The sequence below is a fragment of the Xiphophorus couchianus genome, chromosome 16, assembly GCF_001444195.1.
Source record: "Xiphophorus couchianus chromosome 16, X_couchianus-1.0, whole genome shotgun sequence".
Lineage (NCBI taxonomy): Eukaryota > Metazoa > Chordata > Actinopteri > Cyprinodontiformes > Poeciliidae > Xiphophorus > Xiphophorus couchianus.
Genome location: NC_040243.1, coordinates 10,894,363 through 10,919,618, shown reverse-complemented (window position 1 = coordinate 10,919,618; position 25,256 = coordinate 10,894,363). Strand labels below are relative to the sequence as shown.

The following is a 25,256-nucleotide window of genomic DNA, read 5'->3' as shown; positions in this document are numbered from 1 at the left end:
GTGATAAAGCAGTGAGTTTTAGACATGTTGATAGTAAAATATATGGATTTCCTGCTCTGCACTAGAAATAAACTAATCCAAACTCATTTTTATGGGTTACTGCGTTCTACTGTACTAGACCGCTCTTACCATCACTAACTATTTGATCAACAACTAAACGTTAATTAAATAAATTATTTAATTATTTAAGTTTTCCTTTAATTTTACCAACACATGCAAGCTCACAATAGAAGTTTAAAATGTGCTGACAATTTTATTAGCATTTTTTTTATCTGTTTGAAAATGAAAAGAATATAAAATTTTTTACACTCCACATTTTTACCAGACAGATTGAATTAACTGGTTGACATTCATAGTCTTAAACAATGCGGCTTGATGTATTTTATGGTTTTGATTTTACATAATGACGATCAAATTATCCTGGGTTTTTACATAACAAAATACCAGCTGCCTTGGCTGTGCAAACACAACTCCGGGTTGTGCATGGAACAATTGCTGGAAGACCAAAGGAGGCCGCAGTTCAACTGAAAATGAATTTGTGACATCATGCTCAGCTATGAGTAAATTCCAATTTTGGGTGCATGATTCCTTCTGACTGTGTGCACATAAAGACCCACACCAGATGAAGTTATCTTTTGCAAACATGACATTCTGCAGGATGTCATGTTTCTCTATCCCCCTCCCCTTTATAAGAAACATGTCTCTTGTATTGGCGAATTATGTTTATCCACCACAGAAAGGACTAAATTTATGGTGGAGATGGAGAATCCTCTTGTAATGACTTAACAGACAAAGGCACAAAAACACTAGATCTTTACAAGGTTGGACTCTGAAAAGACTAGCAATTTTATTTACAATGAAATAAACTTTTTTTTTTTTTGTTCAGATACATAATAATATATGTTACTGTTCAGATGTAAATGAAAAATACTGAGGTAAAAACAGCTGGAAGACTTGAAAAGGGGGTATACAATGCATATCACTACAGTAAATTACAGCAGTCATCTCGACAAACAATTGGCCCGTCATTACCTTTTGAAGCATATTTAGACAAACATGGCATTCCGTGTGTAAACATATACAGAGTTTAAAATAATTCAATGTGAATAAAGCATTGCTTCAAATAGTGGTTAGTCTAACATTAGATATAATCTTAGATTTAGGTTTGTGTCTATGTATTTATAAACATATCAACATTGCCCTTGTTAAGCAAATGGACAGGCACAAACAGTGCAGGCACATAAAGTGGTTGGATTAACCCCACAGGGGACAATATCTCTTAGAGCCATTATCTCAGTGCATGCAGCATTGTATACAATGACATGGCAAAAAAGCTGTCCAGTGAAAACTGTCTTTTAGTTTGTGAAATCAACACAGACTATCCAATCAACAAAGAAAGATATTTTCTGTTATCCTTCAAAGCCAACAAGGAGGAATCATGTTAAGAGTTTATCTCACCCATTTCCTTTAGGTTGACATATTAACCATGACAGTATTCAGTCTGCTTTTCCACCAGTAAAAACTGTTACGTTCTTCCTGCTCAATATGAAGATTGATTCCATAATGTCCCACAATGCAGCAAAATGAATATCAGCAGCTTCTATTACCTATGGGAAAAACCAAAAACATAGTTTAGAGTTCATGTTTTTTGTTTTTATGGTTAGTATGTTTTTTTTTACATGTTAAGAAAATGCTTCTCGATGGTAGAATAAATTTTAACAATAAAAACATAATGTGGAATGTTTTTTGCTTTATGAAAGGGTAGTAGGTGACACATTTTATTTCCCATTTCTAAACTGTGCATCTTCTTTCTAATTTTGTTCAACAGTTTATTCATGTGAATATTGAATATAATGTGACCATGTAAAACGTTTCAGAAAAGCAACATCTTTGTTGTTGGCTGAACTTTTAAAAGCATATTCCTGGTTTAAATGCTTTTTAAATAATCAAGACACTAGGAAAATGCTTAAAGCCTGACATGAATCAGTCCTATAATTTAACTACATTCTGGAGAGACATAAAACTGCATGGGATGATTTGTGTGTTTATATTGCATATTCTTTTGTTCAAATAGCCCTCTGGAACACAAGGAAACAATTAATCTGGGATAAATCTGTTTGTGACTTAAACTAGACCTTTGCTCACAGCTATATCCTGATTTCCTCATTTATTTAGTTGTGTTTCTGCTGTAAAATTTAATTAAAATATACTATCCTCTCCTTATATAGGTATATAAATGAAGTTTTGTCTAGTCACATTGGTTTTGAGATGTCATAAAACAGAAGAACTGTCAGAATTCAGTCATTCTTATAGCAACACTGCATTTGAACAGAAACCTAAAGTTTCATTCTAATTTCTAATTTTCATTCTAAAATATTTTCCAAAATATCTTTCTTGGATGCATACTGAATTACAGTAATACATAAAGTCATTGCTATACTTCAGTAATGCTTTTAATTTAACACCAAGTACTCATCAGTCCAAGCTAATAAATTGCACATGGATTTTTGGACCTACTGGAGTTGGTCTTATAGAATGGATGTGATATGAAGTTCTCAGATGGGAATCAAAGTAAATACCAACTTTGTGGAATTGAATATTAATGAAAAATCAAATGAAATTCTTAAAACATTAAGCTTTGATTTCACAAAGGAAGGCGTAAATCCATCACTCATGGTTAAATTCACCCCAGACAATAAGCCTGGAAAATAGGTCCTACATTTACAAATACACCAACTCTTTACAAAACATCAGGGTATCTGTTACAAGTGCCACCATATTAGCCAGATACTTTGCATTTTAAAATGTATTCAGGGCATCTATCTCTTACCATTTTGTAACTTTGCAGTTTTGATGGTTTCATGTTCTACATTGTTGGGTAAGAAATGGTGCTATTGTTTTGTCTTAACAGATTGTTGAGCAGTCACTGGCAATCACCTCTATCTGACCAACTACCATATATTTAGTAGCTGTAGTGCACCTTCACAGATGTAATGCTGTCATTGTAAATGCTTTGTATCTAATGATAAAGATTTGGTCAATATTTCAGTGGCAGTTGAAGAAATTTTGAAAACCGATGATTTTAATTTTTTCTTGCGTGTGATGATTAAAATCCAATAAATACTGTATGTCATTGCTTAGACTTTCAAAAGAATAAAATTACCAATACTCACAATTCGGTGTCTTCAATGGAGTCTGGGTCCTCCATGGTCTCCAGTCGTCTCTGGCAGGCATCCAATAGCTTTTTTCTTGGCCCTAACGGGATATGAATGCTCTTAAGGTCTTGATCAGAGCAAAGCAGGAGAGCTTCTAAGTCGATCTTCTCTCTTTTGAATATGGAGTAAAACTCGCTCATGCTTAGTGTGGCAAGGAAGACCTCCAGAGGGCTTGTATCAGGCTCATCGTCATCATCTAACCCTAATTCAACTTCTTCCCAAGGCAACTCTTCCATGTTTCTTTCCTGCAGGCTGCGTGCGCTTCCAATGCTGTCTTCATCTATACTTGGATAGTGCTGCAACCGACTGCGTAAACGCACATTATTACCTGAGCGGGTCGTGTCTTGAGCACCGAGGTTGAACATTCCTCCACTTACGTAGTTTCTTCTAAAGACCATGGTGCCCAGACCCGGTCTGTTAAACAGGGAATCATGTCCGGAGTCGGTGCTGATCTCAGAGTAGTCCATATCTGGTCCAAGAAGGTCTGGCTCACTCATGGCACGAGAAATAGCATCGTCATTGTCTCTAGGGAACATATCTCGAACATTTCGACGCCCTCTGTCTTTTGGGTTGATGTAAGTCCCCTGCTTGACAAACATGACATCATTACCTAACTGAAGTCCAGAAAGGGAGCGCACACTCTTTCTTCCATCTTCGTAAATTTTAAAAGTTCCATCTCCTTGCTTCCTCTTCTCCAGCTTCTTTTGAATCTTTGTCTTCCCTCGGTTTGTGGCATGGAGAGTTGCCTAACAGTACAGAAACAATGCAACAATAAAACAATCAAAGTGTTTCAATAATTTAAAGTACATTTAAATATGTCAATTAGTGTATGAAAACTTAAACCACAAAAAAAGTCCCAACCTGAGAATATGGCACACTGATAGTGGCTGTGCTAAAGTTACGTAGCTTGTGGCTAACAGAGCTGCCAGTGTAACTGGAGAAACTCATGACATCTGAAGCGGAAGCCTCAGAGGTTTCTTTGTGAAACTTTCGCTCCATACGTATGCGGTGCTTTTTCTGCATCTTAGCACACTCTTTGATCCGTCGCTCAGCATCACGAAATGCCCGGTCCTTCAGTTTGCCGACCAGTTTCGGATTTAGCCCTGTTTGCTTGGCAGCGATGGAATCCAAGTAGCGGACACAGTCCATGTGGTTCTTCGTGGCGGCCATGTCCAGGGGTGTGTGGTAGTCATTGTCTAGGCACCATATGTTGGCACCGAAAGACACCAGGAAGAAAAGGCAGTCGAGATGACCATTGGCAGCTGCCAAGTGGAGTGGTGTGTTCCCCCATATGTCACACTTGTCTGGGTTGCCTCTGTTGGCCAAAAGAGTCAAAAGGTAACCAGAGTAAATACAAAATGCAGTTTTACAATAATGATTTTATTTATAAAGGGGAAAAAAACTGGCCAAACCAAGCCATGTTGACTTGGATATAAAATGTTATCCTCTAAATCTTTATTGATCATGAAATTTTGAAAATGTTTTTGGAAAGTGAAATTCAAGATTACTTTCCACAACTAAGCCTAAATACTGGCTTGGTTTAGGGTAATTCTTTTTCTGTGTTTTTTTTTTTTTCTTTTTTTTTCAATCAGCAATCAACAAATGTCCTCCAGTGCAATACTTCAGTCCTCGCTTTCCTGACCGCCCGCGACCCGAGGACTACCTTAATGTGTGTTGCACTGTTGCTCCAGGTCTGTAATATGACCGCTGGCTTGCCAGCATCACGGCTCCACTACCTGTATCCTGTTTCAAGGGAGGCCACATAAATTGCACCTGACACAGTTTGGTCTGACTGGTGATGTCCTCCTGAATTTCTCAAGTCAGGTCAAGCAACATGCTTGCTGGATAACAGCCAAAGATGAGTTTTCAAGCTTTTCACGGATTATTTGAATCCTTTTGTCGAGAATAAACCTAATATGCAAATTTACCAATTTAAATTTATTTCCTTATATACTTTGTCAAACTGTATTCAAATATTTCTTGACGTCTTTATTTTAAGTTACTTCTATATATTTATAATCATTTATTTTGGTACCTACTCCAACATATTAAGTTAACTTCAGTTAAAAAGATATCTCATTTATTTTATCTAAGGTTTTATATAAAGCCACTTCTTGCCAAACTGTTTTGTCTCTTCTTTGTCCTCCATGGTAGCCGCATAGACTCCTAAATATTTTATACTATGGACATGAAACTACTCCAGATTTATTATTGATGGGTGTCACTGTAAGGATTTCTGATATGTGTCATTCCTGGGCAGCGATTTTCAACGCCCGGTTCTGATTTTGGTGGAGCATCCTTTGTGTTTCATCAAGATCGAAGAGAGGATAGAATTTTGGGAGAATGGTTCACGGAGTTTGTGTTAAGACAATGAGCTATTTTCAGTGCTGATGACTGACAGTGATGGGTAAACAGCCCCAAAGACAACAATAAAACTCTGACCAAAACGAATTACAGGGTGAGCACAGAGTTGAAAAAAGATCAGGGAACATAAATTTTAGACACAGAACAAATAAAAGTTACCTATAGTCAGATGATATATTTATTACCATCTGAGTTCAAATCATACAAAATGGTACTTTCACAAAGTTATCTAACATGATGGCTTTATGTGTTGCAATTTATGTCTGTGGTAAAATGCTTAGCACAGTAGTGTCCGATGCCTTGTCTCATTATTATCTGATGGTCTGTTTTTGTCCTCACATTCAGTGACAGTTTAATGCCATTGCAGGTAGCTCAGTGCAATATATGAGCCAAATATAGCAGATAGGGCATCTTTCCCATGACACTTGAACCTCTCTTCTTTGTTTATTGTCTCACAAGTTTGACTTATGGTAACTATTAGTGTTTATTTTCATTCCATTGGACAATCAGTACTTTATGTCTCCTATGTGCTGCAGCTCTGTGTACACTTGAATCGTGGGAAATACTGAACTAAAGCGGAGGTCATCTTGGGTGTTTTGGGAGTTCTTGAGGACCTTTGAACAAATTCATCTTTAAAATGAACAAATTCAAACTGAATTTATTATAAAATTAGAACCGACAGTCTTCACTGATAACTTGCTAAAACTGTCCGTGGTGGGTTTTTTTTTTACTCCTAATAAATTGTCTCTGACAAATTAATCATTGTTTAATGATCTGATGTTGTCTTTAAATTTGTTAAGTGAAGCAGAATCACGTTTTGTTCTGGCTGACTTGAAAACCAGGTCAACCAGATGAGATCAGAAATGCACTGCTCTCTAAAAAAAAAGCAGTTAAATCTTGCCAAGAATGTTCACCTTCATTAAGCATCTTCCGAAAACTAGAATGAAATATTTTCTAGTTCTTTTCATGCTACTGTGAAACTAACTTTAAAAAGGTAGAAATCAAAGACTGACACATTCTACTTATAAAGACAAATACTTAGCTATAGATCTACTAATAGAGAAAACTGATAGCCTGGGCAAGGAATCAAAGAAGGATCCAAGAAGCCCAATCTGACTCTGGAGGAACTCCAGATAGAGCCACAGCTCAGGTGGGAACATCTATTGACATGACAACTATTATCTGTTGACTCCACAAGTCTGGTCTTTATGGAAAAGGACACAATGATAATCACAGTTGAAACAAATCCACAAGGAGTAGCATTTAAATATTGCCACAAAGCTTGTGGGAAACACAGCAAACGTGAAAGACGGCTTAAGACTATCCCCATGGAGTTTCATGGAAGCATCGTACTTTGAGATATTGGTGCAGGGGCGCAACTCCATATTTTTGAGGTGGATGCGAACATATCTTCGGCGCCCCCCCATATATCGAATGATGACTGAGGCCTGCTCTTGCTTTGAAATATCAGGTGTGCAGTCCAGTTCCACTGCAAAGTACTTAGAGGACTTGATCTTGGCAGATATTTTACTCAAAACACACTCTGATATTGAATCTAAAAATTCATTCTGAGTGCACCATGTCAGATATCCAGTGGTTTGTTTGGAGGCAGCCTTTCTAAGATGCTCTGCCAGTGTTACATCATATCGCGCTATGAGCTCAAGGATTCCCAGAAAATTTCCATTTTTAGGATTTCCTAACTGAGAATTTTTCCCCCTTAGTGGCAAGTTTCTCTCTGCAAGGAAAAGTATGCAGTCGATAACTCTAGTCAACACACTTCTCCAGTGTGCTTTTTCAGCTGCCATCAATATCTTCAATATCTATCAATAGTCTTACCTAGGCGTAAGCGAGATGCCATTTCTTTCCACGTCAGATAAGCATTTATGTGAAAACTACTGGTTTCATGGTGCTTCCGTGTTTTTGAAAGACATCGCCAGTTATTATACCCCTCCACAAGGCATGTGTCAAGAACTTTAGCTTCACCAAAAAGCTTACATGCAAAACAATAGACTCTGTTAGTATTTTTAGAATACAGTAACCAATCTCGTTCAACTTTCTCTCCATTAGACAGTAAATGAAAACAGTATGCTTTGGAAAAACACCTCTTATTCTTCTCTGATCTTGGATATGGACCATCAGAAACTTTCTGTGGGCCATTTACAACCATGTACTGCCTAAATGTGTCCCCCATTTTGTGTGGTAAAGGCCACTCCTTGTTGGATAACAGTTACTGATTGGACATTACATCTGATCTGACTTATCAGATACATCACATTACCACTGTAGTGGTATTGAATAAAACATTTAAAATCAAGTGTCCCCCTGCCAAAAAGGTTGGTAAAATAGGTCACCAACCTTTTTGAGTTTAAGGGCTTTAGTGACTCTGATGACTAATTTGTCTGATACACACATGAACTTGAACAACTCATCTTTAATTAAAGAATCCATAATACATATGAGTGAAAAAATGCACCCAGGAGGGCTAAGTGTTGGACCATAGCTGGGCACTGCCGCCACAGCAGCTTTAGCTTTCCTGTGTTAATATTTCCTGAGTTTTATTTCGGTCATTCTTACTTAGTGCGCGGTTATGTGTCTGTGACAGGTTTATGTATCAGATATTCATAGAAATACAAAACAAATCGCGTCCCTTAATGGTTTAATAGGGGAGGCAACTTTTAACAGCAAATATGGGACGATTCCGTATTAGGCTAGCTGCTAGCTTTAGCTAACTTGATTATTTACAACCCTCCTGTCCTGCTAATACACTGACGGTACTTACCTACTATCTTTCAACCACATTGAAAGGCTTTTTTTCATCCCGCCAACATCTTTATCCTTCTCCCTTTTACTTTTTCTGTTTTGCGCCCCGGACAGCTTTTTTTTCTGCCGCTCCATTTAAAAAAATTAAAAAACAAATTTAAAAAAAATAAAAAAAAACAAAACGCGCCTGCGTACTCTTAGGGGCGCGTGCACAGCCACCTGCATGGGAAGGGAAAGCGACAGGAGGGGAGGTGAAGGAGCAGAGGGGCACCTAATCAGTGCTGTTCCCCTGTTATTGATCATTTCATTCTGTTAATTATAGAAAATGCCAACAAGAAAAAAACATTTTTCGAGACGGGGTTTTGGCGCCCCCTCTAGTGCAGCGCCCCTATGCGTTGCATACCCTGCATACCCACTTTTTGCGCCACTGTATTGGTGTGTGGTAGTTTGTTGCACTATAAAATCTGCCTTTGTCCTTTGACTACATTTTCTTCTAAATGTTTCCACTTAAACTGGCAGAATAATTGAAATGAGCGGTATTCAGGCGCTACGTCCATTAAGTTGAATTACGCACCTAACGAGCTGTTGAACGGGTAAAAATAAATAAATAAAATAAAATAAAATACAATCTCAGATTACAGTAAGCAACAATCGAAATAAAAAAATTATTCAGAAATCATCTATGATGAACATTTAGATGCATTTTAAAGCCTCGGATTTATACTTCGTCATAAATCATACCCACCCCCTGGCCACAATCAGCCGCAGAGCCTCCAGGTTGCCGTGGTAGGCCGCCCATAAAGTCGGTGTCATGCCATCCTCGTCCGGCGCGTTCAGATCCTTCCTCGTCGCCTCCTTCAGCAGGTCCAGGTAGCCGTCCCGGGCCGCCTTGTGATACCTGTCATTCATGGTGCTGAATCAGTTCGCCGTGCGCAAAGCCATTCCGTTTCTCCACAACCACCTCCATGGTCCCAGTCATGAGGCGGCGGCAGGCTGATTAATAGGATCCCATTTTGTCTATTGGTTCACCCAGAGGTACTCGCTCCTGGTATGTAAGAGGAAGCGCGTTTCCAGGGACGCGATGGCACACACAGCGTGGATCAACACTGCTCCCGGTGGACGAGGTGGATCAGAGATAAGATGCCCCCTCTAAAACATCCATATACCACTGTATCTAAATAGTAGGGAAAAAGGCAAACTGCATGCTCTGTTAAGGAAGGTTTTCTGATCAAGTGTGCTTGATCAGAAAAGCTTGCTTGGGGCTCACCTCAAGTTGCCTTCCGCCACATTGACCTCCAGTTTTACAAATGCATATCAATAAAATGTATTATAGAAACGCCAATTTTTACGCAGTAGTGAAACTCAAATATTTTTGACGAATAATTACGCGCAGATAGATGACTGGCTTTTCTTTCTTTTCTTTTTTTTCTTGATGACATGATTTACAGATAACAAAAACCCAAAGTTTGCCTTTTTCACAAAGTGGAATAGTACATAAGGCCAATCAGAAAGGCTTTAATTCATATAGGATACAGCCTAAAGGGATTTTACAGATGTGTAACACAGTCACTGACAACCTCCAAATGGAGAGGAAGTGACTGATCACAAAGAGCTGTATCCAGGATCGAAATGCTGAGTGGAAGGACAAAGTGTGAGAAAGGCAACATTGAAGCAAAGTCTGTCTATTCAAGAACTTTAGAAGGATTTATAAAATGTAAATTAAATAAAATGAAATAATGTACCTTTTATGTTCCAATTTGTTTGGATTCACTGGTATGTCGCCCAGAGCCTTGTTCTTTTATTTTATGGAAAAAAAATAGGATCTGGGGTCAAGTTAGTGTTATTCACAAGGAACCTTGGGGAAAAAAGGCTATTCCATGTTGACTGCTCTCAGTCAATGTGTATGTGAACTGTTTTCTAAGCCAGAGCGGGCAGCAGAAATGCTGAAAATTAGCTTGGAATTGTGACTTTGTTGAGAAAACATTCAAACTGTGCAAGTGTTGTGCAACTGGTCAATATTTCTTATATGAATTTTATGAAAAATGTCACCTATACAAAGTGTCTCATTGTTTCAAGTCCTGGAGTTGACACATTCATTGCATTCTTTCTTACATTCATAATGAACAGAAAGTCATATTATGTTCCATTAATAGAAGATGATTATTTATTGTGTTTAAACATGTTATCTAATAAAAGCTCATAAAACTGTCCTCAGGGCTTGAAAGAATCTTGATGTTTTCATGTGCTGCTCTAAGCTTACATAATAAATATTATCAAATATTACATAAAACCATAAATAGTATTAACAAATAATAATTAGTTGTGTAAAGGTTAGAGTGCAAATGTACAGTATATATAAGCAATGTGTCACTGTGACTGGTTAACTGGTGGTGTCACCCCAATGTGACAGACTTCAAAATTGACTTTTTCAAAGTTTCCTCCCTGAACTTTAAATGCAAACAGAACAAGCTGAAAATTATTAGTTAGTGAACACACTTTGAGTAAGATACTGGAACATGCAATGTAAAGTACACCAATAAGTCAAAGCGTACCCTTTAGGTGCTGGCTTAAAAAGATACTGATTGTGTTTATTAAAGAAAACTTGCATGCAATTTTGTCTGATGACGGTGAAAAAATGGTCTGCTGCAGCACAAAAATATATCAAGTTTAAAACAAACAAAAAAAAGTAATGTAAAATATAGATTTTGCATCTGTGAATTTAAGGCATTGAAGCTACTTTGTTCAACTTTCATAAGAAATAGTAAAATATTTAGTGTGATATCAAGAACAAAATTCTGGCAATCAGGAATGGAGTTTGTATTTTCTAAAAACTTTGAAATTAACGGGAAGAGGATATTCCTGGAATTGTCTTATGAACTTTACTGTGGTGTTTTGTGCTAAACATGTTGTATTTGTTGATACCATGCTGTTGTTCCAAACAGGCAGACATTTTATGACTGCCATCCAAACTTGTTTGGATGTAAACAAGTTTGGTTTTGGAGAAATATAAAAGCCACAACAGCTGAGGACATCTCTCAGGACATCACTCCACAGCAGGTAAGCTCGCACATATGCTGAAAGTTTTAGATGCTGTGTGGTTGATGATGTGAACACCTTATTTTGCAACTTTTGAAAGCTTGTACTATGTACTTGATGCTATTTTTTGTCAAAAGATACAGCAGAAAAATATTGATGATATAAAGAACAAAGCATAATTGGTGTGGAAAAGTTTCAGCTCAAAACCACAGAAGGGAATCACACCATGACAAATACTGATTCTATAATCTTTGGAAAAATGTCCTTTTGTGGGGGATGTGTATCCATTAGGGAGTTAAGGATTGGATCTGACTGTTGAAACTGACATGTCTCATTTCTGTTTTCTAGATGGAGCAAACAGCTCACCTGTAAAAAGGAATCTCTGAAATAACAGCCATGTGCTTCAACCCGGGCTACCCGTGCGAATGTTTGACCAGCGGTAATTTATGTGAGCCCTGCAAGATGACAGCCAAGGACAGTGAGCTGGAAGAGGCACACCTCTCCAACAACATAAATGCAGCAGACTCAGCCATGGGTGTCACAGAGCCAGAGATGGACACCTCCTCAACTGAAGGTGCGCGGGACCGGGGCAGAAACTGGGGATGGATGTTGTCTGCGATCATTTGCCTCAACATCCTGATATTGGGTTGTGCCTTCGTTTGTGGGGGCACTTCGAGCAGTGTCAGTATCAACACCTCAGACCTGCAGATTTTCATTCTCTTTCTGTTCCTGCTCACCTCCATCTGGATGGTCTATTACACCATTTACAATTCCAGGACAGAAAACGCTGTCTTCAAGGATAGGCATGCAGGACCCATTTGGCTCAGAGGTACAGTGAACATTTTAACTGTTAAACAATTTATGTAAGGAGTATTTCTTGGACAGTTTAATCACTTTTCTCTACATGTTGCTTTGCTTTTAGCGGGACTTCTTCTGTTTGGAATCCTCAGTGTCATCATGGATGTCTTTAAGATCGCCAGCTATGTGGGTTACCTCCACTGTGACCCAGGTGTTAGCTCCAATGTTAAAGTTGTATTTCCCGTGATACAAATTGTCTTCGTTCTTGTGCAGGTAAAAAAATTGGCATTCTTAATGGTCTTCATTCCTGATGGTTAGAAAGTGTTACAATTTTTGTATTTTGCACTTGCAGACATACTTTCTGTGGATCCATTCAAGGGACTGTGTGCAGGTCCAAAAGAACCTTTCACGGTAGGTTGTTAGGGTATTTGCATGTTCTTAATTTGCTTATTTTCTGTCCCAGCACACATGAGACACTACCTGAGAAACAAAGAAACAAAACCTGTGCTTTTGCCTTTCCAACTACCATTTAAATATGGGGTGAAGATGAGTGTAGGACAGTGTCTCAGAAATGGGCTGCAATATAAATAATGGCCTTGATGTTAACTTAATTTACACTGTATGTAGAAAACAAGACAAATCTGTGTAGAATAAGAATATGGATTAATAGGTTTAAAATCCAAATAAGGTCTACATACAGTCTCGTGATTTGGCTGATATTGGTTTATGTTCTACACTACAAGAAGCTCAATTAAGCCTGAGTAAAATCTATATAGGAGCCACATCCAGAGGAACTAAGGGTTTCAGCATTTATCTTACTTCAGACATTAACAAAAAACAGAACCACTAATTTCTTTACTATTAATATTCTTGACTTTTACAGGCTCTTAAACATATGAGTTATTTGTTTTGTATATAAAAATATGAGAAAATAACTTTCACTTAAATATAAGAGCAGTTAAACCTCATTTTATTTGGTTTTTCTAAAAAAAAAAAAAATTCTTATCAATTGACTGCTTTGTTTTTGTTTAGCAGTAATTTTGCAACCTTTCTTCAGAAAGATTTGTTGTTTTTGATTTATAATAATTACCAGCAACGCACTAACCAGACTGTCCCCGGGTGATAGGACTAGCCTATTGATTCTAAATTTGACTGAACCTGATATCTATACTGTCACACATAAAAGAGAAAAGTGCTGTAGGTACCTTGATAAAGGCTGTGGTTTTGAATCAAACAGAAAAAAATGAAAGGATTGCAGTAAAAACCCCAATTATGCATAAAAATATTTAAGCATCATAGAATTTTTGTTAAATGCAAACAAAAGTGCATTTAAGTGCTCATTGTTGGTTGATGTTTTATTGACCAAAAATGGTCTTAGTTTAGATGCATTTATTAAATAGAAAATAATTAAGATTTTTCAGTGTTTGATCTGCAAACTGCTGATTATGCGCAATCAAGTGTGAACTAGAATAATGTGGGATGTGTCTCTGGAATATCTTTGTAAATTTTCTCTGTCTTTTTGATATTTTAGATGTGGGTTGATGCTTACCCTCTCCACAAATCTTGTTTTATGGATAGCTGAGGTCACTGAGGAGTCTCTTCATCAAACAATTTTTCCACATGCTTCGACCAATGTCACTAAACTCTCAAGAAGACAGATGTACATCCATAGAGGTAACCTAAGCAGATGAAAGCTGGTTTCGCAGTCATTAACAAATAAACAACATGACACTGTTGTATCTGATTGTGTGCTTTGTGGTATTACAGCCAGTTATGGGGAAGACAAGTGTGAGTGCAGCCACAGTTCCTGCGACATCTTCAAGGAGGCCTATTACTACCTGTACCCCTTCAACATCGAGTATAGCCTCTTTGCCTCTGCCATGGCTTTCGTCATGTGGAAGAATGTGGGACGAGTAGCGTCACATAGCAACCACCACCACGTGAGATTCAGCCTCAAAGACGTATTCATTGGTCCTATTTTGGGGATCCTCCTCTTGGTTGCAGGCATCGCAACATTCATTGAGTATGAGATTGATATAAAAGCAAACTCAAATGAAGAGAGCCATGATGCAGCAGTGATGATGCACTTTGTTATGAATATTGTCACTGTCACATTGATGTCCGTCTGCACCATCATCGGAAGTGCTATCTACAAGGTGGACCACAGGGAGCACATCTCAGAGAAGAACCCCACCCGCAGTCTGGATGTGGGGCTGCTAGTGGGAGCCTCGCTGGGGCAATTCATCATCAGCTATTTCTCCATCGTAGCCATGGTTGCAACTGGGGCCAAGGGCTACCTGAACAGGCTCAATTTGACATGGGGAATACTGATGGTGATCCAGCTTGGCCTGCAGAATTTTTTCATAATTGAGGGCCTGCACCGGGAGCCCTTCCATGAGGTGGAGGCTGACACAGTGGTTGAAAATCAGTATGTGGCGGAATCCAGCAAAGATGGAAGCAAAATTGAAAAAGTAGACCTGGACAATATGCCCAAACCTGATGTAGAAGCACGTGGCCACAGTTTGCCAGCGGAGCACAAACACAAACTCCTGTGGAAGAGGCGAGTGTTGAGAGAGGTCAGCGCATTCCTACTGCTGGGTAACATCCTTGTAAGTACCTTTTTTCCCCTTTTTCTCACTTTCACTGTGATCAGTTCTCTTAACACTAAGTCTCTTCTTTCTGTTTTTCACAGCTGTGGATCATGCCGGCCTTTGGTGCTCGTCCCCAGTTTGATCATGACAGCGAAACACAGTTCTACCAATCCAGCATGTGGTCTGCTATCGTGAACGTGGGTCTTCCTTTCGGCATCTTTTACCGAATGCACTCAGTTGCCAGTTTATTTGAAGTCTATTTAAACTCATAAATCAGCATCTTGCAATGAGTGCACAAAAAGCTGGATCTGGGCATTACTAAACTGTTTTGTACAGGATGTTCTTGATTAGTGCTTTTGTCAAAAAGGGACAATATTGACTATTTTCTAATGAAGTAGCATCAACATGTGACAGTGTAAATGTGTTTAAAATTTTATTCATATGAATATCTTGTATAGCTAATCTTGTAAAAGCTGATTTATTCTGTTAACTTCGTTTGTAAACAATAAAAAAATTAAAATTCAAACCATGATCATTATTATCATTATTTTGTTAAATTGTGATCATTATTATTAATTATTATTATTATTATTGCTGTTGTTATTTGCAGTAAACTTTACTGCCCATAGTCAAATACCCTTTGTCAGAGATAATGGTTTTGGGACAATTACCATTTTCATTAAGTCTAAAGAGCACAACAGTACATAAATAAATGCAAATACGCAATACACCCATATTTAAAGACCTTAGTTTTAATTATTAAAAATATTATTCAATAGGTCTCTTCATATTTTATTTAAGCATGCCAAAAATAAAGCAGCTGATAAAGTACTTGATACCTCATTCACCGTAAAACCAATGGTTTCCCAAGGAACATACAGGTATCTGCCCCCCTGGTGGTACAAACCTGTCACTGGAATACCCAGCAAACCTGATTGACTCCCTTGGTCCCGAAACTTTTAAGCTCACAGTTTATATAATTACAACAGAAAGAAACACCAGCTAATAGAAGAATAACTAAAGAACAGACTAAGCAAATAAATTATGGCAATCGATTTTAATCAAATATATCCTAACAATGGTGGCACAACTGTTCCATACATTTTTTTTTTTTTTTGTAACTTTTGCATGGACTGTTTTTGGAAATTATACCGGATGATGTTTAACACCAACACCCGATCTTATGTTTATAACAAGCGATTCCTGTTGATAAAACCATGGTGTGTAGATATTAGAATATTTAAATCAGGCAAAAATGATGGCCACCCTTTCTTCGGGTCCTTAGCACAAGAGTTTGTTTACATCCACGTCATCAGGAAACTCATTCGGTGTCAGAGATGCATCGACAGGTGATTTATTTAATAACAATTTTTTTTGTCACATTTATGAGGTTATTGTTTGATTGAGCATTATGCGTCACATCTGTGTTAAGACTTAAAATAGACAAAAATACGTGTTGGGAGCTAGAAACAAGATTATTGCTAATTTCATGTGGTTGTCTTCATGTTTTTAACGTTTAAAGGACTCTACAGAATCACCTCTTTTTGGTGAGGAGGACAACTTCAAGCTAAAACAGTCTAACATTAAGTAAGATTTTTTTTTTTATCTCTTTTGTCCACTCACAGCTTATAATGTGAGTGGACACATTATAAAGAAGAACAAAGACCAGAAGTAAGCTGGTCTTTAAATAAAATTCAAACGTGTTTTTCAGACATCCTTTGGCATCGTTCTTCCACCTTTTCTTCCGCACGAGTGCCATCTTGGTTTATTTACTGTGTGACGTTATCAGTAGTCGTTTTATTGTCTGCATGGTCACCATCATCCTCTTGCTTTCATGCGACTTCTGGACTGTAAAGGTGAGCGTGTCTGATTATTTTGAAAAAAAAAAAAAACAACAACAAAAGATCTACGTGTAGTAATTCTGCCTGAAACACTTGTTTGTTACTATCTAAACGGTTTATTGTTCGTTTAAATTTCATAATTTTGAATCAAATGTGTTTAGAATGTATCTGGCAGATTACTGGTTGGCCTTCGATGGTGGAATCAAGTGGATGAAGACGGGAGAAGCCACTGGATGTTTGAATCAAGAAAAGTAAGCACTTGTAAAAAAAAAAATTAATTCCTATTAGAAGTTTAAAAACACTATTCATCATTGGCATGAATGTCATATTAATGTTTTTAGCGACTTATGTAACCTCTCTTTTATTTCAGAGTGAAAATATAAGACAACCAGAACTTATATGCTTCATATAATCATTGGTGTTTGAATTTAGGAGATATTTGGTATTTCACATATGAGTTGAACTTTACATACAAATGAAATAGGTTGACATCATAGCACAACCAAGTTTTACTGCAAAGACAAGCTAAACTAAAAACTGCTATTATTAGACAGACCTTAAGTTATATCTTTAACTTTTAGTAAATTTTTATTTTTTCCTTTTGCCCATCTCTTTCAAGTAATTTATATCACATTCTGTTTTTTATAATTTCATTTTGTTTTTTATTTGTTTTTCCTATGAAGCTCCACATGATTTTTTTTTTCTAATTTCCAAACATACAATTTAAATAAATGTTCTTTCTTACTTTTGAACATCCATAAATGTCAGTGCAATTCCAGAAGATTAGCATGCTTTATCTTATTTCAAAAATTCATTTTAGTCTGTGTTTGGGACCTCTGTCCTGTTGAGACACATGGGGGTTTAAATTGTCCAATTTATCATTTAAGGGGCAGTTGAGGAATTCAGAGGTAGTCCCCTTTACTCAAGGCACCGGTACCACTATGGCTGCCCCTACTGTGCTTGAGAGTTGGTGCATTTGATTGTGGTTTGAACTAAAGGACACTTAACTAAATATTATAGGGAGTGTATGTAATTATTTCAGCCTTAATATATAATTTTTGATCCAGTGTGGATGAGTTAAAATTCACATTAAATTCAAACTTGGGATCCATGTTTTTATTTTAGAGTCATGTCTGCTCGTAAGTCTCTGGCCAGTCATGTACCATGACTCTTATTATAGAATAAAATGCAAGTAACTCTTAGATTATTGTATTTATTAGGATTAAATAAAGTGTCGCCATCCTCTCTAAACAGTCTGATGATGTCAGCAAAATATCCGCTGCGGAGTCGCGGGTCTTCTGGCTTGGCCTTATTGTGTGCCCCATTTTCTGGGTCGTCTTTGTCTTCAGCACCATCTTCTCATTTAACATCAAATGGCTGGTGAGTTCAGTGCCTTATATATGTGTCCGATTCCTACCTGTATAAATTACTGCCATGTATGTGATTATTGTCTTTGTGACTTTGCACCTCAGGTTGTGGTTATAATGGGGCTGGTTTTGCAATGGGCTAACTTGTACGGTTATGTCAGATGCAAAGTGGGTGGAAAGTCCAGCCTGAGAAACATGGCAAAGTCCTACCTCAGTCGACAGGTTTTCAAACAGGTTTGTGAAGTGTCACGCTTACCTCTACTTTTAATATATTGTCAGAACACATTGTGACACTCATCTTTTTGTTTTTCTTCAAAAAGGCCATGAAGGAAACAACGAAAAGTTGAAACTGAATTGGAGTCATTCAGACACAAAGAGGTGGTGGGGCTCAGAACTCGATGGAGTTATTATATTTATACTTGAGAAGGTAGATGGTTATTTTCCTGTTTCTTTACATGTGATGATTCTAAGAAATTCAGTGTCTGATAGTAACAAAAGGTGAGTTTTTTTAAACAACTTTTAAAAAAAGTTGTGGGCGTATAAAATGCTGGGGAAAGTTCACACATATAAAAAATCTGATATTTTTGTTACTTTGACTGAGCTGTATTTTTTTTGTCAGAAAGTTTGTTATTGTTTGTTATAAATTACACTATGGTATGTTTATGTGTAAAATGAAGTAGCCATTTACTAGCATCTTTGAGAAGGTGTTGTGTGCATTAAAAATAGATCATGAAAATTCTATTGCCTCCTCTGTTCTGAAACATTGTCCAAATATGTACTGATATCTTTGTGATGTAGAACATTTCAACTAAGTACTGTTAATATAATTGGAAAAACCTAATTTAGGACAAGAGTGACGAGAACACTACTTTGTCTCCAGGTAAATGTTTGGCCACAAGGTGGCAACAAACATTATGGTTTTATTGCCGGTACTTTAGGCTGAATATACCTGAATACAACTTTTAATGTTTATGCAAAAAGTCCAATTTATATTTAAGACATCAATTTAATGACTTTTGTTATAAAATGCCACATTAATCTGCTGCGAATTATAAAAAGTATATTAAGTGAATTTTCACAATATCTCATAGATCAAAAAAATAGAGTATATATTTGGTTTATTTAAGAGAGAAAATAAAGAATAACACAAGAAATATATAGTTACATCTCAGATGTGGCTACACAATTATTAATGCATCTACTCCTCCATCTATTGTCTATACACACATATTCTAGTAAGGTTATATGGGCTCTTGTGCCTGTCTGCAGTGATTGTCAGCGAAAGGCGTGGTACATCCTTCACAAGTTCACCGGTTCTTGTGTGAGCATCACATAATAAACAACTTGCATGAAAATATTCACACCGAGAGTAACATTTATGTACATGATGAGGCCATTCAAGATACAACTTCATGCAGACATAGTGCAAGTCAGGATTTCTTCCCAGGACCATCTTCCTGCAAGACAACAGCACTAACAACTGCACCACTATGCACAAAACACCTTTCTAACACAAAACACCTGTTAATTACCATGTATCCACAAAGCCTTTACATTGATCCAAGAAGGCTTTAGCTGTGTTGCATCAAAAATATGTGAGATAGTAAATTAATTATTTTGTACAAGTCATGAACTGCAGTGATCTCTTAACTAATCCTAATCTGGATTCTTCAAAAATAATTAAGGTAATTACAGGCAAATACCTAATCTGAGATTTTAGCAAACACCAATGAAAAGCCATTTATCAGCCTTTTTTTTTATTAAAAAGAAAAACTCTAAGAAATGTTTTTTCCACAACATCTCATCTTTTACCCCTGATGTTTCTGTGTAAAGGCAAATACCCACTGTGTTCACAATATCCATGTCAGGATTTTCTGTTAACATAATGCAGAAAAGCAAGTTTTTGGTTCTAGAAATGAAAGGTTAGAGATCAGATTTGACCCTTCTGAAACATATGAACATGCCCATCTGTTAAAGTTAAATAACATTTGAATATGTGAAACACAATCATCCATGCAGTAATTATTGTAGTAGTCTCTTCACTATTTTCTTAGGAAAATCCAGTTAGTGAATTTATTTTTGATTTGGACAAGCCATGAATTTATTTGAACTTGTATTTTAGCGCTTCTTTTGATGTGAAGCGTGTAATTCTGTTATTATTCTGTTATTGCATTTCTTGTTTGTAGTGGAGAATTGAGCTACACAAATAAACCTCCCTTGAACTGATTAGTTACATGATTTAAGAGTATATAAGTTTTTAGCTAAGAATTATATCATAAGGTTCGAATGCTATATCATAATAAATAAGAGGTCAAAACAATTAGTGATTGTCTTCTATGTTGCATTAGTTCCAAAACTCAAAATGATCAATGTTACATGTGTACTGTACCATAACATAAGTCATGGCAACAACATATCCAGAGCTACAGATAAGATACAGCCAGAAAAAGATTCTGTCCAGTTTATCTGCAAGTTTCTGATGACGTTCCCTTTCTGTCTGTTTGGTGTCAACAGCGTCCATGAATCTGACTATCTTCCGGAGCATTTTAGAGTCCTCAGAAAGACCTTGCTGAACGACGCTGATGACACCTTTGTTCTCTGCAATGATCAAAATTACACAGAGTCGGTCACTCCATAATTTTTTTTTTTTAAACTCTTCACGATCAACAACAAAGCCTCACTTACCTGCATCCTCGTTTTCTTTGTTGTCTTCTGCATTTTGAGAAGCAGGCCTTTTACTGAAGCAGGTGAAAAAAGCCAGCCCATCTTGAGACACCCTTGTCAAGAACATGGATACCAACATGCTGATCACCATCAGGACTTGGCAAACACAGAAATGGATTCCTGCGCAACATAAAGATGGTTGTAGTTATTTGTGCCGCTGATTTATATTTTACTTTTTTGGTCTCATCGGTTTGCACAGAACAAGTTGGTTTGTTTTTGTGTGCCCCATGACTCACGGATGACTGGGCTGCACTTGCTGTCTCCAGGAAGCACGGTGGTGAGAATGTTCAGAAACATGGTGAAGCTGAGCACCAAGGTAACCTTGAACGAGTTGCGCTCACCACCTTGCAGTGGCAGAGCACCGCTGACTATATCAGCCACCATAATCAAGATAGTGGGCAGGAGTAATGTGATGAATGGGTTGGTATATCTGATCCTTAGAGACACCTGAGGTGAGCACAAAAGACACAGTAACACAGGAACAAAGGGAAGAAACTACAGTCTGCATTGCATTGCTTTGATTAGGATGGGATTTGCTTTATTGTAGCGCTGTATGGTTTCTCTGAAAACTGCTTTTGTTCCCTTTTAGTAACTTTAAGTAAGACAACACTACTTAAACTCATCAGACTAAATTTCTACTACAGCAAGGGAGCTAGATTCAAGTTAGCTAGGTAGCTTACAAGCTTGTTTTTACTTAAATTGCTGCCAGGTACTTCTTGGTGACTTATTAAACCTGTTTAGAAAAAAAACCTAAAGGCTGCTTTCCATTATATGAGTTTGCCAAACTCCACTAAGCTTTTTCTAATTTCATTTAAAACATATTTTTTACTAAAAAGTTTCAGGTTATGCTAACCACCTAAATGATCTAGCAGCTCTTCACTTGGATAAATGTATTTAGGTTCATGTTCCAGTTCACAGGTGGATATCAAATATATGTCAGATAAATCAATTTCATATCAATTTGATCATACAGTTAATTGGCTTTTATTTCATTTTATGAACTTACATCAATAAAATTGCGATCCTCTCGCTTTTTTCCCAGCTTCACTTCTTCCGTTTGCCAGTCTCCATGGGAACTCTCTGCCAACTTCACTTGATAAACTTTTATGCTTATCCCACATTCTGCATTAGAGAAACTAGTATATTAGCAATTTCTTAATTTGTTGTAAGAAAGAAATCTGGAATATTGCCTTTTTAAAGCGGTGTAGAGACCAAGGCCTCGTTCCTTGTTTGGAATGATTTCCAATACCAACAACTAAAGTCACTGTAGAAATGTCGCTGGCTAAAATGGGGTTTGGGCAACATGGTACCACAGAGCTTCTTTCAGTTTATGATATGCAAAACGTTCTGTTAACTATACATAAACAGATCAATATTATTAATCAAATTGTTTATAATGTACGGTGAATTAATAGGTATAATCCAGAGCAGTCTAGTGCATGCATAAGCCCATGTCCTTCTGTGAAAATTTAAGGATATGTAGTCAAAATAAAATGGTAGAAATGTGGTATCATGGCATCAGTGAATTTCTTACCATCTGGTGCGGTGGATTTAAGTCCAACGGGGCACACATCAAAAGCAAAAGGATAGTTGAACAGATTGATTCCACAATTCACTTCTGCAATTATGACCACATTGTGCCCCACTGTACCATTACTGTACACCACGAGATCAGGCGAATCATGCTCCATGGAGCTTTGCCTGCACATATACCCAACAGAGACAGCAAGTGCTTCAGGTAAGATTGAACAGTTTCTTTTAAAAATAGGATGTTGTGCCACTCACCCATTTTCTATAGAGATATACGGGGTCCACACTTTATCTACTGGCAAAATGAGTTTGTCAAATGGATATACTGATGTGTTCCACGCCAGCTCTGGATCCACCCATGCCTGTACGTTAAAATAAAATACAGTCACTAAAATAAGATTTTGTTATATCTTTAATGTTTAATTTTTAACACATACAATTGCAACCTGTAGACGACTCATTAGATGTAGTTCCTTCATGTCCTGTTGAAATAAAAAAAGTTATGATACATTTTTACTTTACATGAGCTCTGGAAGAATCTTTAAACAAAGTAGAGAACAGTTTGTTCTTGCCTCTATGGAGTGTGTGAAAAAGAAATACTTACGACTGACAGCGTTTCGTACTCAATTAATGGAACTTCAACAAGTAAGGTGCAGTTCTCAGACTGAGGTGAAGATAAATATTGATTTCTAATTAACATTTGAGCCAGACATCTGCGAGTTGTGCACTTGATTTCAGCTTGTGAACATCCTAAAATAAGACGCATGTTCCAGCAAGTTTAGAAAGACTTCCTTTAATCTTTTAATCCGAAATTGAAATTTCCAAAATTTACTTACCAAAAATCAGCAAACTCAGCAGAAAGATTGCACTCTCCATCCTTTTCGTTTTTAGTCTAAATTCTTTTTATCTGAATAGTTAGAGTAACGACTGCACCTTTCATCCTTTAAATGTTCAGCTTGATGTGAGTCTTTAAGTAGATTTCTAAACAACAGTGGGCAGAACACTACTAGTGCAGACATAACTGACCCACAAAAGCTTTTCATTAAATCATTATAAGCTAATCGCTTTCGTGTTATTCAGTAAGACTGTGCAAACAGTAAAAGAGCAGGTGTGGTATTGCCCATTGTCCGTAGCTTCAGGAGAGCACATACAGCTCGTGTTTGACGTTATCATAGGCTGTGCTTCTTACTTATTACAACAAAAACATGTCTGCAAAAGACAGGAGCAAGCTGAACGAGTCTGTAATTGAGAGGCAAGCTTGCACAAAAAATTATTATAAAAAACAGAACAAATATTTAAGACTGCAGTGATTAAGCTAAGGAGTGTCTTTTAAATACACTGCTTTGACAACTAGATGATGAACTGTAGTTTTACCAAGAACTGTCTAGGCTATTTGAATTAATTAACTTTAACAATATGCAATTTTTGTTGCGTAATGTTGATTTTAAATTAAGCAGCCTAACATTTATTCTACTGATATGAAAAGACGTGGTTTGTGGTGTCCATATGTGATGCACAAATGGTATGACAAAAAAAGGGGAGAATAAAATCCCAGGAAGGGGATTGTTTGGTGTCGTTAACAGGCATGTGGGGTGCTCTTGGGCCTCTGTCGGCCAACATTTGCACCTGAACTATCTATTCCGTCGCTGCACAGTTGGTGAATGGATGTTGCAGTTTATTGGTGGGCCAAGAACCAGTTCCCACTGGTCTGTGGTCTGTTGAGATATTCTGCATACACATGTAGACACACGCCTACACATATGCTCAACATATAAATAGAGCCCCATAATTGCATGCACACACAAAAAGCATGCAGAAGCCAATTATTTCTGAATGGTAATAATGGAAACAGCAGCCTTGCCATTACCTTCTTGTGCAATTCAGCTTGAAAAAAAGTTATTGCTTCTAGTCATATGTCAGGAAAAATGTTAGCAATTGGGTAAAATTTGAAAACTCAACAGCCTCCAGGAAGCATTTGTTTCTCAGCAGCCAAGAGCCCCGACCCTCAGTACGAAGCAAAGTGTAGTACAAGGGGCTGGTTTTTACCAGGTTATGGGAACAGTAGACACCTATAGTTTTAATAATATAATTTTTTTGTAAGTATTTTCATCTTTACGCCTTTTCCTTCCTTGTTGCTTCTTTGTATAATGACTTAATATGCATAGTGATTTTCTAGTGCCTTGCCACCAAGGCAAGGCACTAGAAATTGTGGATTTTCTAGTGACACAATTTCAAATCAAATCCACAATTTTAGATTGCAAAACAACCACTTTTCCCATTGAGCCACAGTTGTCTCTGTATAATTGCCAAATACCGTTCATTTTGTTGTTTGAATGCATGCCGTTTATTGTCTGTTCAGTTCAATAAAGTTAATTAGGAAACAGGGACTAATATTCCTTTCTCTCTATTTTGTAAAGCAAGGCTGCTCAGAGATTGCAAACACACCGTACAGTAATCTGAAATCAGTTTTATTATTAAAAGTGGAAAGCCTTTGAAGTTCCTTTCAAATTTGATACATGCTCTGATAGCATGCCTTATGAAAGATAATTGATTATTTTGGTAAATGTTTAATGGTTTGATTTCTTAATTTCAATGTTCTACACTGTACAGAAGACTGCCTGACTTGGTTTGACATGGCACACACAGAAACCAAATGCAATATTTACATCTCACTGTTTTGGCTTATATTTAAAAATATATATATCTCTGTCAATGCTCTGTTTGATTGTGATCCTCTCAAATGCCAGAGTCCTTAAAAATTCACAAAATATTTCCATGAACAATGTTAACCGGATTTTCATGGGACATTTTATGACTACTCTGTGATCAGATTGGACATAGTTTTTTTGTATTTTTTTCTATGTAGTCTCCTCTGTAAAGATTTGTCAAATCTAATGATGTAGCAACAATTTTTTTGGCAAATCCCAAAGTTGTACAACCATACACAAAATAGAACTTTGTAATTGTTTATATTGATTTTCTTCTCTTTTAGTGTTCTTTATTCTTTTCTTCCTAAATAAAACCATGTTT

At 37.0% G+C, this 25,256-nt stretch overlaps 4 protein-coding genes across 5 annotated transcripts; 2 read left to right on the top strand and 2 right to left on the bottom strand.

Annotated features, from left to right (window-relative positions):
* Nucleotides 1-265: 265 nt before the first annotated feature.
* On the bottom strand, nucleotides 266-9,426 carry ush1ga (Usher syndrome 1Ga (autosomal recessive)). 2 transcript variants are annotated; one of them, XM_028041416.1, is made up of 4 exons: nucleotides 9,085-9,425; nucleotides 4,077-4,530; nucleotides 3,174-3,961; nucleotides 266-1,607 (listed from the first exon to the last, which is right to left on the bottom strand). In XM_028041416.1, exons 1-4 carry the CDS (start codon nucleotides 9,246-9,248, stop codon nucleotides 1,604-1,606), a joined length of 1,410 nt encoding a protein of 469 aa, XP_027897217.1. In that variant the 5' UTR covers nucleotides 9,249-9,425; the 3' UTR covers nucleotides 266-1,603. The 2 variants fall into 2 exon arrangements, with proteins under 2 accessions (XP_027897217.1, XP_027897218.1); XM_028041417.1 differs by lacking the exon at nucleotides 266-1,607 and having other exon boundaries at nucleotides 3,170-3,961; nucleotides 9,085-9,426.
* Nucleotides 9,427-11,719: 2,293 nt separating this feature from the next.
* Nucleotides 11,720-15,284, top strand: otop2 (otopetrin 2). Its single transcript, XM_028041475.1, has 6 exons — nucleotides 11,720-12,204; nucleotides 12,298-12,446; nucleotides 12,526-12,584; nucleotides 13,705-13,847; nucleotides 13,941-14,782; nucleotides 14,866-15,284. Exons 1-6 carry the CDS (start codon nucleotides 11,772-11,774, stop codon nucleotides 15,034-15,036), a joined length of 1,797 nt encoding a protein of 598 aa, XP_027897276.1. The 5' UTR covers nucleotides 11,720-11,771; the 3' UTR covers nucleotides 15,037-15,284.
* Nucleotides 15,285-16,009: 725 nt separating this feature from the next.
* LOC114160461 (Golgi apparatus membrane protein TVP23 homolog B) lies at nucleotides 16,010-18,711 on the top strand. The gene is made up of 7 exons (XM_028043061.1): nucleotides 16,010-16,113; nucleotides 16,287-16,351; nucleotides 16,476-16,620; nucleotides 16,767-16,856; nucleotides 17,860-17,985; nucleotides 18,078-18,206; nucleotides 18,293-18,711. Exons 1-7 carry the CDS (start codon nucleotides 16,102-16,104, stop codon nucleotides 18,317-18,319), a joined length of 594 nt encoding a protein of 197 aa, XP_027898862.1. The 5' UTR covers nucleotides 16,010-16,101; the 3' UTR covers nucleotides 18,320-18,711.
* On the bottom strand, nucleotides 18,476-25,227 carry LOC114160462 (zinc-activated ligand-gated ion channel-like). The gene is made up of 8 exons (XM_028043062.1): nucleotides 22,831-25,227; nucleotides 22,664-22,708; nucleotides 22,482-22,588; nucleotides 22,231-22,397; nucleotides 21,703-21,818; nucleotides 20,933-21,143; nucleotides 20,658-20,816; nucleotides 18,476-20,570 (listed from the first exon to the last, which is right to left on the bottom strand). Exons 1-8 carry the CDS (start codon nucleotides 22,990-22,992, stop codon nucleotides 20,317-20,319), a joined length of 1,221 nt encoding a protein of 406 aa, XP_027898863.1. The 5' UTR covers nucleotides 22,993-25,227; the 3' UTR covers nucleotides 18,476-20,316.
* Between the last annotated feature and the right edge of the window lie 29 nt (nucleotides 25,228-25,256).

Coding starts and splice junctions, on each gene's coding strand:
- ush1ga (XM_028041417.1), bottom strand. CDS start 9,248: ATGAATGACAGGTATCACAAGGCGGCCCGGGACGGCTACCTGGACCTG. Junction 4,531..9,084: donor CGGCTGATTGTGGCCAGGGG/GTGGGTATGATT, acceptor TTTGGCCAACAG/AGGCAACCCAGACAAGTGTG. Junction 3,962..4,076: donor TCAGTGTGCCATATTCTCAG/GTTGGGACTTTT, acceptor CTGTACTGTTAG/GCAACTCTCCATGCCACAAA.
- otop2 (XM_028041475.1), top strand. CDS start 11,772: ATGTGCTTCAACCCGGGCTACCCGTGCGAATGTTTGACCAGCGGTAAT. Junction 12,205..12,297: donor AGGACCCATTTGGCTCAGAG/GTACAGTGAACA, acceptor CTTTGCTTTTAG/CGGGACTTCTTCTGTTTGGA. Junction 14,783..14,865: donor TACTGCTGGGTAACATCCTT/GTAAGTACCTTT, acceptor TGTTTTTCACAG/CTGTGGATCATGCCGGCCTT.
- LOC114160461 (XM_028043061.1), top strand. Junction 16,352..16,475: donor CTAAAACAGTCTAACATTAA/GTAAGATTTTTT, acceptor CGTGTTTTTCAG/ACATCCTTTGGCATCGTTCT. Junction 18,207..18,292: donor GTCGACAGGTTTTCAAACAG/GTTTGTGAAGTG, acceptor TTCTTCAAAAAG/GCCATGAAGGAAACAACGAA.
- LOC114160462 (XM_028043062.1), bottom strand. CDS start 22,992: ATGCGTCTTATTTTAGGATGTTCACAAGCTGAAATCAAGTGCACAACT. Junction 21,819..22,230: donor TAAATCCACCGCACCAGATG/GTAAGAAATTCA, acceptor TCTCTAATGCAG/AATGTGGGATAAGCATAAAA. Junction 20,571..20,657: donor CAAAGAAAACGAGGATGCAG/GTAAGTGAGGCT, acceptor TGATCATTGCAG/AGAACAAAGGTGTCATCAGC.